The sequence below is a fragment of the Ciconia boyciana genome, chromosome 6 (assembly GCF_034638445.1).
Source record: "Ciconia boyciana chromosome 6, ASM3463844v1, whole genome shotgun sequence".
NCBI lineage: Eukaryota > Metazoa > Chordata > Aves > Ciconiiformes > Ciconiidae > Ciconia > Ciconia boyciana.
Window position 1 is genome coordinate 31616261 of NC_132939.1, and position 14719 is coordinate 31630979.

Consider the following 14719-nt stretch of genomic DNA (forward strand, 5'->3'; position numbering starts at 1 on the left):
TAGTATTCAGTGCACATGGCTTGCACTTCTCTTTGGGGAGAAGAGGGGAGAGTGTACATTTGGAGAGAAAGTAGATAATAATTCTGTTGTGCATGTGATAGAGCCAACAATGTTGCTGTCAAATGGGAGCGGTTCCTAAGCTAACCACAATGGAGAACCCCCAGTTGAGGGCAGAGGAGACATTTTACCTGCCTGCTTTGTGCTCAGTAGCAACTACACCAAGATGATTCATCTGTGGGTGATGGTCCTCAGAAGCAGAAGACTTCCATACCCTCCTTATGTTGCGACCTTTTTGCACATGCTTCCATTTTCTTCCCTTCTCAACTCCTGCCAGTGGAGGAACTCTTCCCTTCCCCCTTCCATTGCCGTGGAGCTGTTTTGCTGCTCCTGATGAATGTCAAGTGCTTTGGGCCTTCAGCCCTAATGGGTGGGGGCTAAGACTTGGATCTACCCCTGAGACAGAGAGGAGCCAGCAAAGATGGGTTATTTTAAATTGTGTGGCAACAAGCCTTTTTTTTCCCCTCCCTTTTTGTTCCCAGAGGATAGCTGGGGAAGTTGGTTGTGCCAAATGCTTGAATGTGGTTTTTCTCCCCTTCTTCCCCCTTCAAAACAGAAAGAGAAAACTTTATGCTGTGAATTGTGTTAATTGGGGAACATAAATCCAAACTGTAGTGCAGCATTGCTGGGCCTAGGCACCTATTGAAGTTTAATGAGGGAAGAGCAGCTTTCTCTTGCCCTCCCCTCTTATGCTTTCCCCACATCAAACTCTTTCTTGTGGTACAGTCCTGTTCAGATGGGAGCATGGGAATGCCAGGGAAAGCGTGTGTGTTGGTCCAAAGTTCTCACGGCTCTGAACGTGATATGTAACTCCTTTAAAATAATGCAGCCAGAGTGAGGCATGGACGTTCTCCCAGGCCAAAGTTAGTTGTGTTGCCAGTGTACAAGAAAGAGAGATTCCTCTGGGTACCTGTCAGAAGTGGCTGCAAGCTAATTTGAGGCAAATCCATGCTGCAACAGAGAGTTGATGGTCCGTGTGCCCTGACCATACGTTTCTGGACTGATGACGGGGTCCCACGTGGGATGTTATATGACTTTTTACTCCTTGTGTCAGGCCCGATCCTTTCTCAGAACTTCATGATGAAGTATTTCCTTATGATCACTGACTGGCTGAAGAGATGTCTCATTACACCCAGAATAGAAAATAAGAATCCTTCTCCCTGTCCCAGCCATGGTACTGGGAATAAAACGGTGCCCATCAGCTTGTACAGGATGTAATGGAGTCCCTTACGCAAAAAGCTAACCTGGGAGGGCCTTGATCAAAGCATGAATGGGAGTGTAATAACCCACTGAGTCTGATAACAAATACTTTAGCAGAGATGGACAAGTTCATCTGAAATGGCTCTGGAGTGAATGCCAAAAGCAAAAGCTTCTCTTTGGCACTGATATTTCAAGAAGAAAAGCAATTCACATTGTGGAAGAAAGGTAAATTGGGAGGGTAACAGGAAGAGAGCTTAAATAGAGGGCCCTGCGAGTCCCAAAATTTATTAAAACCAATACGGACTGGCTGAGGTCTGCTGCAATAAAATAATAAAACTTACTCTCAGGTAAAAATGCTTCTCGTGGTAGTGCAAGACGAGCATTCATCCTTCAGTTCTGGATAATACTACATTACTGCAGGAGGTATTTTAACCTGCTGGTAATATTTTACTGCTTTTACCCGCAAGCTCATCAATGTTTGTGTAGCATTAAGCATTAAAACTCTTATTTTTATCAACTTCACCAGCCTTTGCTGATGCAGCACTGGAAGTCTGGGAAGAACTGCTTGCTTTTGCTTTGAGAGATGGGATGAAAGGTTAGAGGGGGTGGATGGCGATTGCATGAGCAATGCAGGTCAGGTTACTGGTGGATTCCTCTTGCCAGATAAGTGAGAGCCCTCTGAAAGGTAATTATTGGAAAGCATAAATTCCTGAGATAACCTGTCCAAGAAGAAATACTGACAGGAGCAGAGGCCATATGTTAAAGGCTAGCCATTACTCCAGGGCAATGGGCTAACCTCTCTCTCTCATTTTTTCTGTAACCTCTCCTTGCTCTGACAGTTGACTCCCTCAGTTCTTTTCCTTCAGTTACTTGTCAATCTTTTCCTGGTCCTGTTTATAGACCACTGCGATGCTCGTCTCCATTCTGTACTAATTGGGGTGCAGACAAGTGGAGACTCAGTTTAGTTCCATGTCCAAATTCTTGTTTAGTCATTGTCTTTGCTTATCATTGTCATTGTCACTGGACTGTTCAGGTAGCTTTTACAGCATGTCTGGAAAAAAGAAGGGTTGCTCTTGTATTTCTTTAACTGACTTTTGTATAGAAGAGCTTCAGCTAGCTTTCAGGGATGACATGGAGTCAGCTTTGCCTCTGAGTGAAGAAAATTGCTGGATTGCAGTTGGGGAAGGAAGTCTCGAAGAGTGAGGAAATGAATTTCAGAAGAAAAGATGGAGCAAATCTGGGAAATAAGAAAAGTGCCTTCTCTTTCTCTATGGCTTTGTTATGCAAACTCTCTGTGTCTCATCTGTAATGTAGAGATAATGATATCTACCCAGCTCCTATTTCCACTGGTTAATGACTGTCTCATGATCCCGAGATTACACTTTTGTGACCTACAGCTTTAACTACTGCACTGTATTACATCCCAGAAAGAAAATGGAAGTAATGTGTTAGATCTGGCTAGTTCCGGCTAGGAAAACATGATAAACTGACCTGAACAGGCTTGCCCACATGCACCTGCTTCTAAGACTTGATTCTAAAAGTGCACTGAAGCATGTGCTGTCTGTTCAGCTGCCATCTCTGTTCAGCAAGACATTCAAGTATCTGCCTAACTTTGAATTGAAGGGGACCTGCACACTCAATGAGGTGCTTTGCTGAACTGGGACCTAATGCTTGGTCACAGGCAGGGTTTCATCAAGAGTCTTTGAAGACTGCAGTGAACACACAGGGCCAAAGAGGGATCTGAGATCTGCCCTAGCATGATTGGGATAGGCGTTAAACAACTGGAGACTTTAAGAACAGTGAAACTTGCCAAAAAGCAAGTTGTTTGAGCAGAAGAGAGGATCTTTATTGTGCAGTGATAATTGCAGGAACACACTTCTGCAAGCTTTGCTAATTGCTAAGTGTGTTACAAGGCTTTTCTATTTGCTTTAACAGTTCTACAATAATAACCACCTCAATCTGATACTTGAGTTAAGGTGGTGCTGAGAACAGGAGGCAAGCCGGAAGAAAACCACGTGGAAGGAAAGTTGGTGTATAGGGGAACAACCATCAGATATTTGAGTTTCTGAAAGCTAGTTGTGGCAAGTGCTTTTTCTTGACTTTATCAAACAGTTCCTCTTATATGCTGTATAAGTATCTATAGAACCAAGGGCACAGGTGTTTGAAACATCACTCCTCAGAGTTAAAGCAATGCATGTATTTGAATGATGGTTTTCTCTGCTCCCGTGGGATGTGCTCCAGGTGCAGAAGATCCTGTGCCTAGACCTTTGAGTTAGTTCAAGTGTGCTCTCAATGCAGAGCATTCTTTATGCTGAGGGAACTGTGAGATGATGTGTTGGAGGACACAGTGCATCTGTTTCAGCTCTTACTTCTAACTTCTACTGTTCCTTTTTGAGGAGTAATAATGATACTTCAGCAGAGGAATGCCCGTAATCTGTCCTACTTCCATTTGCGGGTAGAACTGGGGGAAGGAGGTGAGAAAAGGAAATCTAATTCACAGTCCTCTTGGGAATTCCCCTAGGTAGCATGAGTCAAGTATATCCCTGCTCTACGTCTGCTGAGGTCAGTAGATTTATACAAGTAACAGAATGATTGTTCCTGTGTATTCAAGAGAAATAGTTATCTAGGCTTAAGATGACTTTGTAGAGAACAGAAAATATGATTTCCCATTGTAAGTGTTTTGTGTGGTTAATAATTATTGACTGGGTAGAGCAGATTTTTGTGTTTTCTTACATGTGTATTCTATTTGTCATACTTATCGTGACTGAGGAACTGAAAGTGCTACCCATTCAAGATTAGTAACTTTATCTTTAAAGTATTGGCTATAGCTGATTTTTTTTCCAAGGCTGACCTCAGAGGCAAAGTAAACTCTAATAATTATGTGGTTTTATTTAGATCTATATAAATGTCCGCTTTGCTACTTCTGTGATCATTTTCACCTGAGCGGGATTGTTTCCTGTAGTGGCATTTGCTTTGCAGCAGGAGATACAAGGTTCCACCAAAAGAGGCAAGTCAGCAGAAAAATGTGAGCTCACTAACTCCTTCTAGTCACAGGACAGGAAGTACCTAAAATATTAATGTAATTACAGTTCTGTGTGGTGGGGAAGCTTGCCTGCCATTTAGGAACATTTCTACTGCTCTTCTACTTGCATGTTTATTTCAATCTCTTCTAAATTCTGCCATCTGGATTGAATGGCATTGTATATTTTTCTACTAAATAACTGCACAAGGTGCAGGGGAAATCCCAGCCTGGGAACTTCCAAGAGGGCTAGCAGAGGTCATTCAGACCAGGACTGTGCTGTGGAGCTTGGTCAGTTGCGATTCTGACATGGCTAAAAGCATGCAAACCCCTCATGCTCTTTCCTGGCATCTCACTGCCTGTTGAAATCTGATGGAGATACACGGCTTCATGAAAGATGAGATACATAGAGACACATGAAAAGGAATGCTCTTGTCAGCTTAGCTGATGTCATTTGGGCCGATGATGTAACTGTGGTGGTAGGGAAAAACTCCTTCCATTTGTATATGGTGTGTCTCCCGAGAGGGCTGTGCTGACTGAGTGACATAGCTGTCGCCACTGATGGTACGGACAGGCTTTTTCCCATTGCAGACAACCAAGTGTGCTACTTGAAGACTAACCTAAGCTGGTTGTACTGCTGGAGACTACCTCTGGTGGCAGAAGGGGTTTTGTGAGCTCACCCTCAGCTCCTCCAGGCAATGTCAGCTGGGTTTGCTCAAACAGATCAAATGGCCTTGCCTGAAGTAGATCAGGGAGCACTCATGCAAGTATTGCTACTGGCGGGAGGTGTGGGAGCAGTAAGCTGTAGGAGACAGGCAGTGAAAAGCAGCAGGGTAGGAGGGAATGGGTGATATTTTTAGCCAGCACAGCTAGAGCTAGGAGAGGATGTCTGTTTATGATCTGAGCATCTTTTAGTGCCTAAAGTAATGCACACGATTTATTAGTGAGGTAAGTGTAGGGTGTTACCTGTGTTCTGCAGGGGAACTGTTAAAGCTACAAAGGAAGTTGCGGCAGAGTCATTTGTAGAACTCTGGTTTGCTGGCTGCCTGGTGCCAGCTCGGGTGATAGATTACGTTTTTTACTAATCTACCTTTCTCCTGGATGTAGGAATGCAAAAGATAGGTCCACTGTGGGAAATCAGGACTGAGGGAGTTGAATTGATAGACTTTGTCTTTGACTACATCTGACCCCTAAGGCTATGATTGTACTATGCCAAACAGACTTCTGGTGACCCCAAGCCCCAGCAGCTTGAGACGCTTCTTTAAAAATATATATAAAAAAATCTCTTGGATGTTGTCATGTCCAATCTAATATTGTTGCTGAAGTTTTCATTAGTTCATTCCTTTAGTAATTGGAGAGAATTTTTGACCTTTTGGGGGAGGTTAGGACCAAGCTGAATTCTGACTGCTGTCTTCAGATACAAAAGAGGTCTAGGTTATTACCTTTTGCACCTGTTTTTCATTTAATTGGATGATGCTGCATCTCTTTAAAACAGAAACCCTGGCCTGAGAAAGAATAGATGCTCTGAGATATCCCCAAGGAGTCTGCCTCTGAGATTAACCTAATTGGTCACTGTGCTGAGTCTAATAGAGGTTGTATGCAATGACTGTCTATGGAAACACCTTAGATAGCCTGGTGTGTGGCATGGAAACTGCTGCTGTTACCTCTCTATGGGAATGGAGGAAAAATAAGAGGAGAAGTGGACAAATTACCACAAACACCATACTATAATTGTTCACAGTCCAGTATATTTGAATGAGGCCGAGAAATTAATCTTCTGAAATACCTCATCTGAGCACACATCATTTTGTACCATACACAGATATCTGTTGTATCTAGCCAACAACTCTGTATGTTAACTGCTGAGTAAGGTGGACATAGCGATCCCACCTTTTTGGCTTTGAGAGCTGGGAATGTTGCTGCAGGCCTTGTGTGGGGCCATGCACAGCTGCAGGAAGAGGAATACCTCCAGCTCTGGTCCTCCTTCCTGCACAAAGATGGCAGCAGCTCTTGACCCTTAAAGCCAGATTTTGCCTGCAGGCTGCCATCAGTGAAATACCCTAATGTACCACACTCTTCTTGACAGTATTAACTTGTGCTGCTGTTTCTTTTCTTTAAATGGAAATGCTGGCAGAGCTCTCGTACTTCCACAATACTTGTGAGGATGGGGCTAATCAGGTCAATTTTCCCCAAATTGTAAGGGGATGGGCTAATACTGGGTGCTCAGAGGAGGGTGCTGGAAAATCTACATTGCTCTTTCACTGATCGAGGATTCAACCTAGTCTCGTAGCTCAGGGCATCTCCTTGACTGCTGTAACATCTGGGCTGTGCCAGTGCTGACTCAGGAACTTGTCATCAGCTCTCTGATGGCTCTTAATCTCTTGCACCACATACAGCCTATGCACCTGGCACAGTACTTTTGAACAAATGCTTGAAAGCTTGTCTGTTTTGACCAAGCTGTATGAGTTCTTCCAATAAAAGGCATTAACTCTCCTTGCAAGCCTTTCCTTTCATTTACCATTCAATCTTTGCTGCTCCAGCAACACTGTCTCTGCTTGCAACTGCATACTGCTTTGTGGTCTGATTTGTGTGCTCTATCTACTACTGAAACAGTTCTGCTAGCCCTTTTTTTTCCCCTGACTCCCATGCTGGGGAAAGTTATACAGGCCTCTCTTTGTGCATCAGGTGAAATTATTCAATATGTATAGAAATGAAATAGATGTCTCAATGACTCTGGCTCTTGGAGAGTCTAGCATAGACATGTGTTTGTGGGTCTTTACAAAGCTGCCAAGTTTATGTTAAAAAACTGAAAGCCCAGAAAGTTTGAGTCATTCTGTAGCCCATCTGGAAATCCTGTTTTGCCTTTGCTCACGTTCACACCCCTTACATCATTAGAAGATGTCGTGCAGGGACAGATGCAACTGACCGTTATGAGAAAACTGAATCTGCACATTCCTGCACTTTCTGGCTTGCCCTCGGAGTTTGTGGTAGGATTTTGAGCAATCTCTTACGCTTCACCTAACGTCAGGAAAGCCATTCTGTGTTTCTGTTGAGTGTCTGTATCCTGCCTCTCTGCAGTTGCAAAGGGTGCATGATTGTAGCATTTAGGAGCTGTCTATAGACTAGAATTTCCAAAGCGTACAGCCAAAGGAGGGGCCCAGCCGGTCCTTTGTTGTTTAATGCTCAATAGTGGTCTGATACTCTTGAATATGTCATATTTTGTTTTGCTTGGATCTTTTGATGAATGTTGTGTTAGCATCTTGCAATGTAATGTGAAGATGAGCAGAGCAGAATTCTTTATCTCTTCCGGGAAGATGCTCTGGAGCTGGGGGTCTGCTGTCCGAAGGCAGTGCAGGAGTCTGGTGATACTGGGCTCTCTTAAGCACAGGTTTCCAGTTGCATCTGCTGTTCTGGGTCTAGAAAGGAGAAGCAGCTGTTCAAGTGGCTTGACCTTAGCTCACTGTGCCCTTTGTGAAAACCAGTGGTATTTCAGAGTGTATGAGGAAAAGGCATGAGGACAGGCTGAGGACTACTGATCTCTTTGGCTTGCTTTGTGATAGGGTAGGTACCACAGTTTTGCAGCTAGCTCTGTCTTTGTTGCTTATCTAGTCTAAGGTAGAGAGTTGTAGTAGGCTAGCCCAGATGTGAAAAACACACATGAGCATGGCCAGACCACTGCTTGAAAAGAGAATTATGCTGACTGGAGAGAGAGAAAGAGAGAGAGAGGAAGGCCTTTTGATGATTGTGTCTGTTAGATTGTCCACATTAGTGTCTGTCTTTGAATCATAAACAACGTTAGCTCATAGTTTGTAATGTTTCCCACTTCCAGCCAGCCTCACTACTATCTCTTCTGACTTCAGCCTCTGCCAGCCATGACACCCTTGCTTTCAACACTGAGAGATTTTGGAGAGTGCTTTCTGTGTGAGGGGGGAAAAGATACATAAAGCTGCGTGTCATCAACGTAATGGCTGGCATTGCTGCCCTTATACTTCATCATATTCCCTGGAGGTTTTGCATAGATATTAAATAGAAGTGGTGGAAGAATTGAGCCCTGTGGCATTCTTCATGTCAAGGCTCATGGAGAGGAGGAGCAGCCGCCTGTCAGGGGCCTCCTGGGATCTGCTGGAAAGGAACGAGTGTAGCCAGCTCAGTGCAGTTCTCTCAGCACTAGCCAAGACATGTGGTTGGTCAAGCTGTACCTCTTGGTCTGCAGTGTTGCAGGCAGCTGATAGCTCAGATAGCATCTGCATGATTTCTTAGTCTCTGTCCATCTTTGTGATGGACAAAGACTTTTCTTAGTCTCTGTCCATCTTTGTGTGGGGACTGGGCACCAGTGGGGCCCAGACCCCACTGGTGCTTCATTTCCAGACTCATTCATGAATGCCTCCAAAAGGAGAGTGCAGAGTATTTTCTGAAGCCGCATTGCATCACTTGTTTCCCACCACTTCTCAGTTTGAAACTGGATGGCAGGGCTGCTGAAGAACAATTTCTGATTTAAAATGTCTTTTTCAGTTGTCCTCAGTGTTCCTCACAGTATCAAATGATCTGAAATATAAGACTAAAGGCTAAAGGTATAGTAAATGAAAACTGCATAGTCTTGAGGAGAGCAAGTCCCACATTTTTTATCATGGCTGGGGACCATTGCAAACTTCAGAAGGAAAAGTCTGTTGCTTTCTGTTACATGATTAGTCATTTCTTTCTGTGCTATCAGCTTTTTACTTGCCTAGTCATGTAGTGAGCATGGGTTTAGAGGGAAATGACTAGAAAGGGGCCTGGCCTCAGGAACTGGAGACAATCTGGATTCATACTCAAAGGATCTGGTGGGAATTTAAGAGCTGCGCTTAAGGAGGACTGGTTCTTTGTCATACATTTTCCAGGGGTGATGTGGGCCTGTAATCATGGTTGAGCTTGGCTGGTTACATGTCTTCAGTGAGTGCTCTCCTTCTCTGGATCCTAACCTGAAATGTGATAGGCACTGCAGGAGGGGTGTGCTAGATTCTGTCCCTTTTGTAGCTTTTGTAAAAGGTGTAGTGCACTTGAATAGCTGGCACTTTGCAGAATGGGCTGGAAAGTAGCAGTGGAGAGCTGCTCTGCTGCTTTCAGGGCCCACCAGGATCCCTTGTCAGGAGAGAAATGAACGTCCTGAAGCAGCTGGAGTGAAGCCAGGCTCTTGGTCCTTGTTGCTAACTTACGGGCTTATAAACCAGGCCAGTTCTTGTTGGTTTTTTTGTTTAAGGCATGCCTAGACAGACGAGTCATGGCACTAGGTACTGTACAGAAAAGTAGTAGGTCGGAGTCTGCTCAGAAAACTTATGGTCTAGTTAGAGCAGGCAGGCAAAGGTTGAGAGAAGGGAAGCGTTGTTCTTTGCTGACTTCGTTATTAGCTGACCTGATTCCATGATGGAAAACCTCAGTTTCTTAACGCTTAAAAGGACAGTGATCTCATGAAAGTCACAAGGTCTGATTCTCCATCCTGGTGTATGCTCTCATGCCAGTGACTACCTGCAAGGCTGCATAGAATTGCACCAGCCTCACATCACTCTCCCAGGACCCATGGGGCTGGTGGTGCTTTCAGAGTGCTCACCTCCCCGTTCACGCTGTGCTTCTGCTGCTCCGAGCCTGCTGTTTAGTTTCGGTCCGGCCCTTTTTCACCAAAAAAGAGCCCCTAACTCCTACTAGACATATATCCGTCCTATGCAGCCTTTCAGAAGATTGTAGTAGCATAGGTTGTTCTTTTCCAAGCCAGCGAGCTTTTATTAGTCAGCCAGAACCAGGTTATTTTAGTGTCCTTAGGCTGGAATGTAAATGCAAAGCCTGCGTGTATGGCGGCAGTGTCACCGGCTTGCCTGTCCCAAGCATCTGGGATTTCACCTGTGGCCCTGCACTGAGGGGCTGTGTGCTTTTCACAGTGTGCTGACAACTTTATTCTGTATTTCCAGTTATGCTGCTTTCAGTATGATTTGCCTTCCTTGGCCAGCAGTTGTTCATGTCTGCTCCTTGATTTTTTTCCTCAGCATCTTTGAAATCTATGCATATGCTGATGATTTTGTGTCATTAATATCAATCTAGACAAGCCTGTGTGACCTTTCACTCCCGTGTCCAAAGGGAAGAATCGACCCTTGCAGTCAATCACAGCACAGCACTGACTCACGCATACTTTTCATAAAAATAATGCAGAAATTCCCCATAGTTTTTACAGATATTTTTTCAGGAGATGAAGTGTAAGTCTTCCATAGCAACACAGCTTGGGAAAACTATGAAGCATGTAACATCAGATAATTAATCTTTCTGACATGTGATACACTTTTTATTATTAATGTTGTCCGTTTATTTTTTTCTCTTCATGTATCTTACTTGCTCAAACTCAGCCGATCTGTTTGAGTTTCATTTGAGCTCATGTACTCTCCAGCCTTATTCCCGCCCTTGTCTATTCTCCAGCTCCATTATAAACCTCCTGGGAGGGGGCTGGCATTTGTCCCACCTCCATGACTCCACAGTGATGAGCATAATAGGACCATACTTTCCCTTTTTTGCCCCAATTCTAATAATACTTTCTGGTTTTCCTGTGTAAGATAAAATATGCTGTCTTTAGATATGTAGCACTGAAAACAAAGAAAAAAATATGTCTAAGTTTAAAGTTCCTTAGAAAAAACTAACTGAAATTTGGAACGAGTCAGAGTCAATCTAGTGAAGACTAATGGTAAAACGAAACAACCAACCACCCAAAAGTAATTGCAGGGAAGCTGTTTTCCAGAGATATGACTGTCACAAGGAAATACTGTTTCTTTACTTTCCTATATTTGATTATTTGTCACTTTTTAAAATTCCATCAGGGCAAGTCCTCAAGGTCCCAGTATCTGAATATCTTTCCAGTTAATACTTAGGGGCTGGGGTTTTTGATCATGCTTGCTGTAGTGGAGCCAAGGCAAGCTTTCTTAAAGTATGGAAGTGACTAAATGCTTCTCCTAAATTATTATTTTTCTTTAAGGCAAAAGATGCATATTTAAAATCTTTAAAATAAATATAATGAAACAGCTAGACTACAAGATTGTGTCAAGAGTGAATTTGACCCATTAACTTGGTAGCTTATCTGCCATTAGGATCTCAAAACCCCTTTTCTCCCTCTTAGAAAAATCCGAAATTTAATCTTACACCGTACTTGACAGTGTCATTTAAAGCCAAATATTTAACATTCTAAGATTTATAGTTATTTTCAGTCTTAGAAGAAGGTGGACACTGAGGTCATCTCCAGCCAGATCCTTTATTTGGGTTGCTGAGATGTACTGGTTTTGTTCATGCAGATGCTTTGTGGTGTGCATATTCTAATGACTGGAGTAATTTTTAGCATAAAGAAAACCTATGCAGTGGTGGCAGTTTGTTGTCACACAGTTGTGCTCTTCCAGTAAACTCCTTGGAGTTAGTGAGCATCCCTGGCTCAATATAGGGGGAATCTGACATAGCTCTGTGGAAGCTCAAGTGTTTGTGGAAAGAGCTGTTAATCTTTGATCAACTGGAGTCTCCTTGTTACTGACTTTGATTACACAAGTGTACAACTTTAATTACAGCTTTTAATAAGCTTTCATTTCTTCCTAGTCACATTCTTTGTATAGTAGTGCAGCTTATCTTTTCCTTTCTCCTCTGCTCCCCTTCCCTCCCCCCTGCCTTTTTATGGAAAAAGAGGTTTGAGGTCATTGCGGGGGATTCGGTGTCCAGAGGGATCCTGCTGTACACGCTCTGCCCATGGCTCTGCCCTCCACTCGCTTGTACAGTCCAGAGAGCTCTCTCCTTCAGCTGCCCTGCAAAGGTCCCCGCACTGGCTGCTGCCCAGGAGCTGGTGGTCAGCGGGGGGTGGACAGGGCTGTGAGGCACCACATTCACACAGACATTTAATGCTGCACGACACCGCTGAACAACCCTTAGAAAGTCTCTGTAGCCAAAGGATGTGCTACTGACTCCTGTGTGCAATTCCTGCTTTTGGAGGACTGCCCTCTTGTCTCCCTTGAGGACACTCTGAAATGCAGCGGCTGAAGTCAGAGTGGCAGAGGGCAGCAGGAAGCTGGTGGGCTCCAGCATCCAGGCACAGTGCTCGTTCCACATCCAGGGGCTCAGCGTACTGGATACCCCCTGCCCATTAGAGAAATGACCTGGTGGAAGCCTTGTGAGAGACTTATGGACTTGTAATTGTAAATAATTGAGATATGGCTTAAAACAAGCATCAGGAAATGCTTTTTTCACATGAATCATATTTCAGCTGTGGAACTCATCGCCCCACAACGTTTTAGGTATGAAAAAGATAAGTAGGTTGAAGAGTTGGTTGGATAAATTCACAGAAGAAAGATTCATCAAGGTCTGTTAAACGTAATATCCCCACCACTGGGTAACCTGAGACTTGGGGAAGTTAAGTTCTGATCATCAGAAGTGAGAAGGGAGAACCAGAGGTGCCTCCCTCTGTATTTGCCCTGCTCTTGTGTTCTTCCCTGAGCCTCTGCTGTTGGACCCTGTCAGCGAGAGGATATTGCGCCAGTACTGCCCAGGGGAAAAGAGTATGGCTCCCATGGAAGTCGTAAGGTGCAACCGAGGAGTGACTTAAAAGACGTGAGTCAGAAGAAAGACACAGATGGTAAAACAGAGCAATTTGCACCGATTTGACATTCAGAGGTGTGCAAAAGGAGTATACTTTTAAAATGCCAATTGTGCCTACGGAAGAGGGTGGCAGGGAAAACAACTAATAGAACAGGAAAGGGAGCCTCTTTTATCTCTGTGCACGCATCCCTTCGGCTCCCTTGCTGTGCATGCTATACTCTCTTTGCACACTAATGAATATCAGAGTCAGAGCAAGTTATGCTATGTATCACTCTACTCCTATTTTCTAATGAACTTACCCCTAATGGGTAGCTTTCCTAGCTATTCATGTCACGACTGAATTTCACCTTGACAATAGATCAAGAATGAGGTTCAGCAGTGTGGCCCACCTACTTTGCAATGCTCCAGCATGACAGCTGCTTTGTGTCCTCAGGGTAGCTTTACTTTGATGCTTTTCCCTGTTTAGAAAAATTTGGAGGGAGGATTTTGGTAATCTCCAGCAGGCAGAGTTTTTAAACCTTTCTCAAGGGAAGATGAAGATTCTACAGAATTTTTGAACAAATAGTTATTTATGAAATAAGTGACATTGTCTTTAGAACTGTTCCTCCCACTGGGCTCCAGAGGAAAGCAGCATTTGCCGTGCTGGATCTTACCGGTTGCTGTTGTAGCCTGCTGCTGTTGGTGCCTCAGGCTTGACTGTGGAAAACTCTGGAAGGGTTATGACAAAATGTCTAGTCTGACCATTGCAGACATGGCCCTAGTTGTTAAGGGGTGTGTTTTCATGCCTCAGAAGCACACAATATGAGGACTATGTCCTTTGCTCTTATGGGCTCTCTGACACTAGAAATGCTGGAGTGAAGTTGTGCTAAAGTTGGCTGGCTTTCTGGTTGCTCAAAATATACTGCAGGAGTTGCTGTAACATAGGATTGAAATGACTGGTTTGCTGAATTGGCTGGACAAACTATGGGGGAAGAGAAACAATAGAATGAGTTCACCGTGGTGTATATGTTGCCTGACCCAGGGTCATGGGCCAGTGTGGTTGCATCATTTGCTTATTCAGCAGCTATGCCACTACTGAAAAGATCCGTGTCCAGTTCCTGAGAGTCTGATCTTTGGTGGCACTTTCTGCATGATCTGCTTCAGCAGTGTCTCGTGTCAGCAAGCTTTGCATGTGTTCAGGGAAAGTTTTTCTGCCTGTCCATTTTTAAACCAACCTTATGTCCCCTTTTTCCTAGTCTTGTCTGAGGGGCAGCACAATCTTTCTTACTCTCTGCCCTGTCTCTTTTGGCAGACTTGGGGACCAGTTCTACAAAGAAGCAATTGAGCACTGTCGCAGCTACAACTCTCGCCTGTGTGCTGAGCGAAGCGTCCGCCTTCCCTTCCTGGATTCGCAAACTGGGGTAGCTCAGAACAACTGCTACATCTGGATGGAGAAGAGGCACAGGGGACCAGGTTGGTAGTGTTGTGTCTGTGTATGCCTGTGCATGTATGGAGGGCTGGCCACTGAGCCCTCATGGGGTTTAATTAATAGGAGCTCAAACCCGCTACAGGCCACACGGAAGAGAAGCTGCCTAAACCTCTGTGCCTGCAGGGGATTTCCTTTGGTAACTGCAGAGTTCATCCTAATTATTCTCTCTCTACCCAAAGAAGTGCCTGACAAGGTAGCTTCTAAGGCCGCATCATTGTAGCTCTTTTAATGCTATTGATCCCAGTCTGTAGCAGAAGACACAATGCTCTACTCTAAGCAGGACTGGAATTATCTTCAGGGTGGAGAGGTGGAGGTGGGAGTTTCTCAGGTGAATGCTGAAAACAAGGAATTATATTGGGAAGGATATAGAGCCGAGGTAAAATATAGGAGAG

General features: G+C 44.2%; 1 protein-coding gene across 1 annotated transcript in view; it reads left to right on the forward strand.

Annotated features, from left to right (window-relative positions):
• DPF3 (double PHD fingers 3) overlaps window positions 1-14719 on the forward strand; it is a 161726-nt gene that overhangs the window by 55699 nt on the left and 91308 nt on the right. Inside the window, exon 2 of the mRNA XM_072864539.1 lies at window positions 14151-14311. Coding sequence (XP_072720640.1) covers window positions 14151-14311 — 161 coding nt within the window. The remainder of the gene's footprint in view (window positions 1-14150; window positions 14312-14719) is intronic.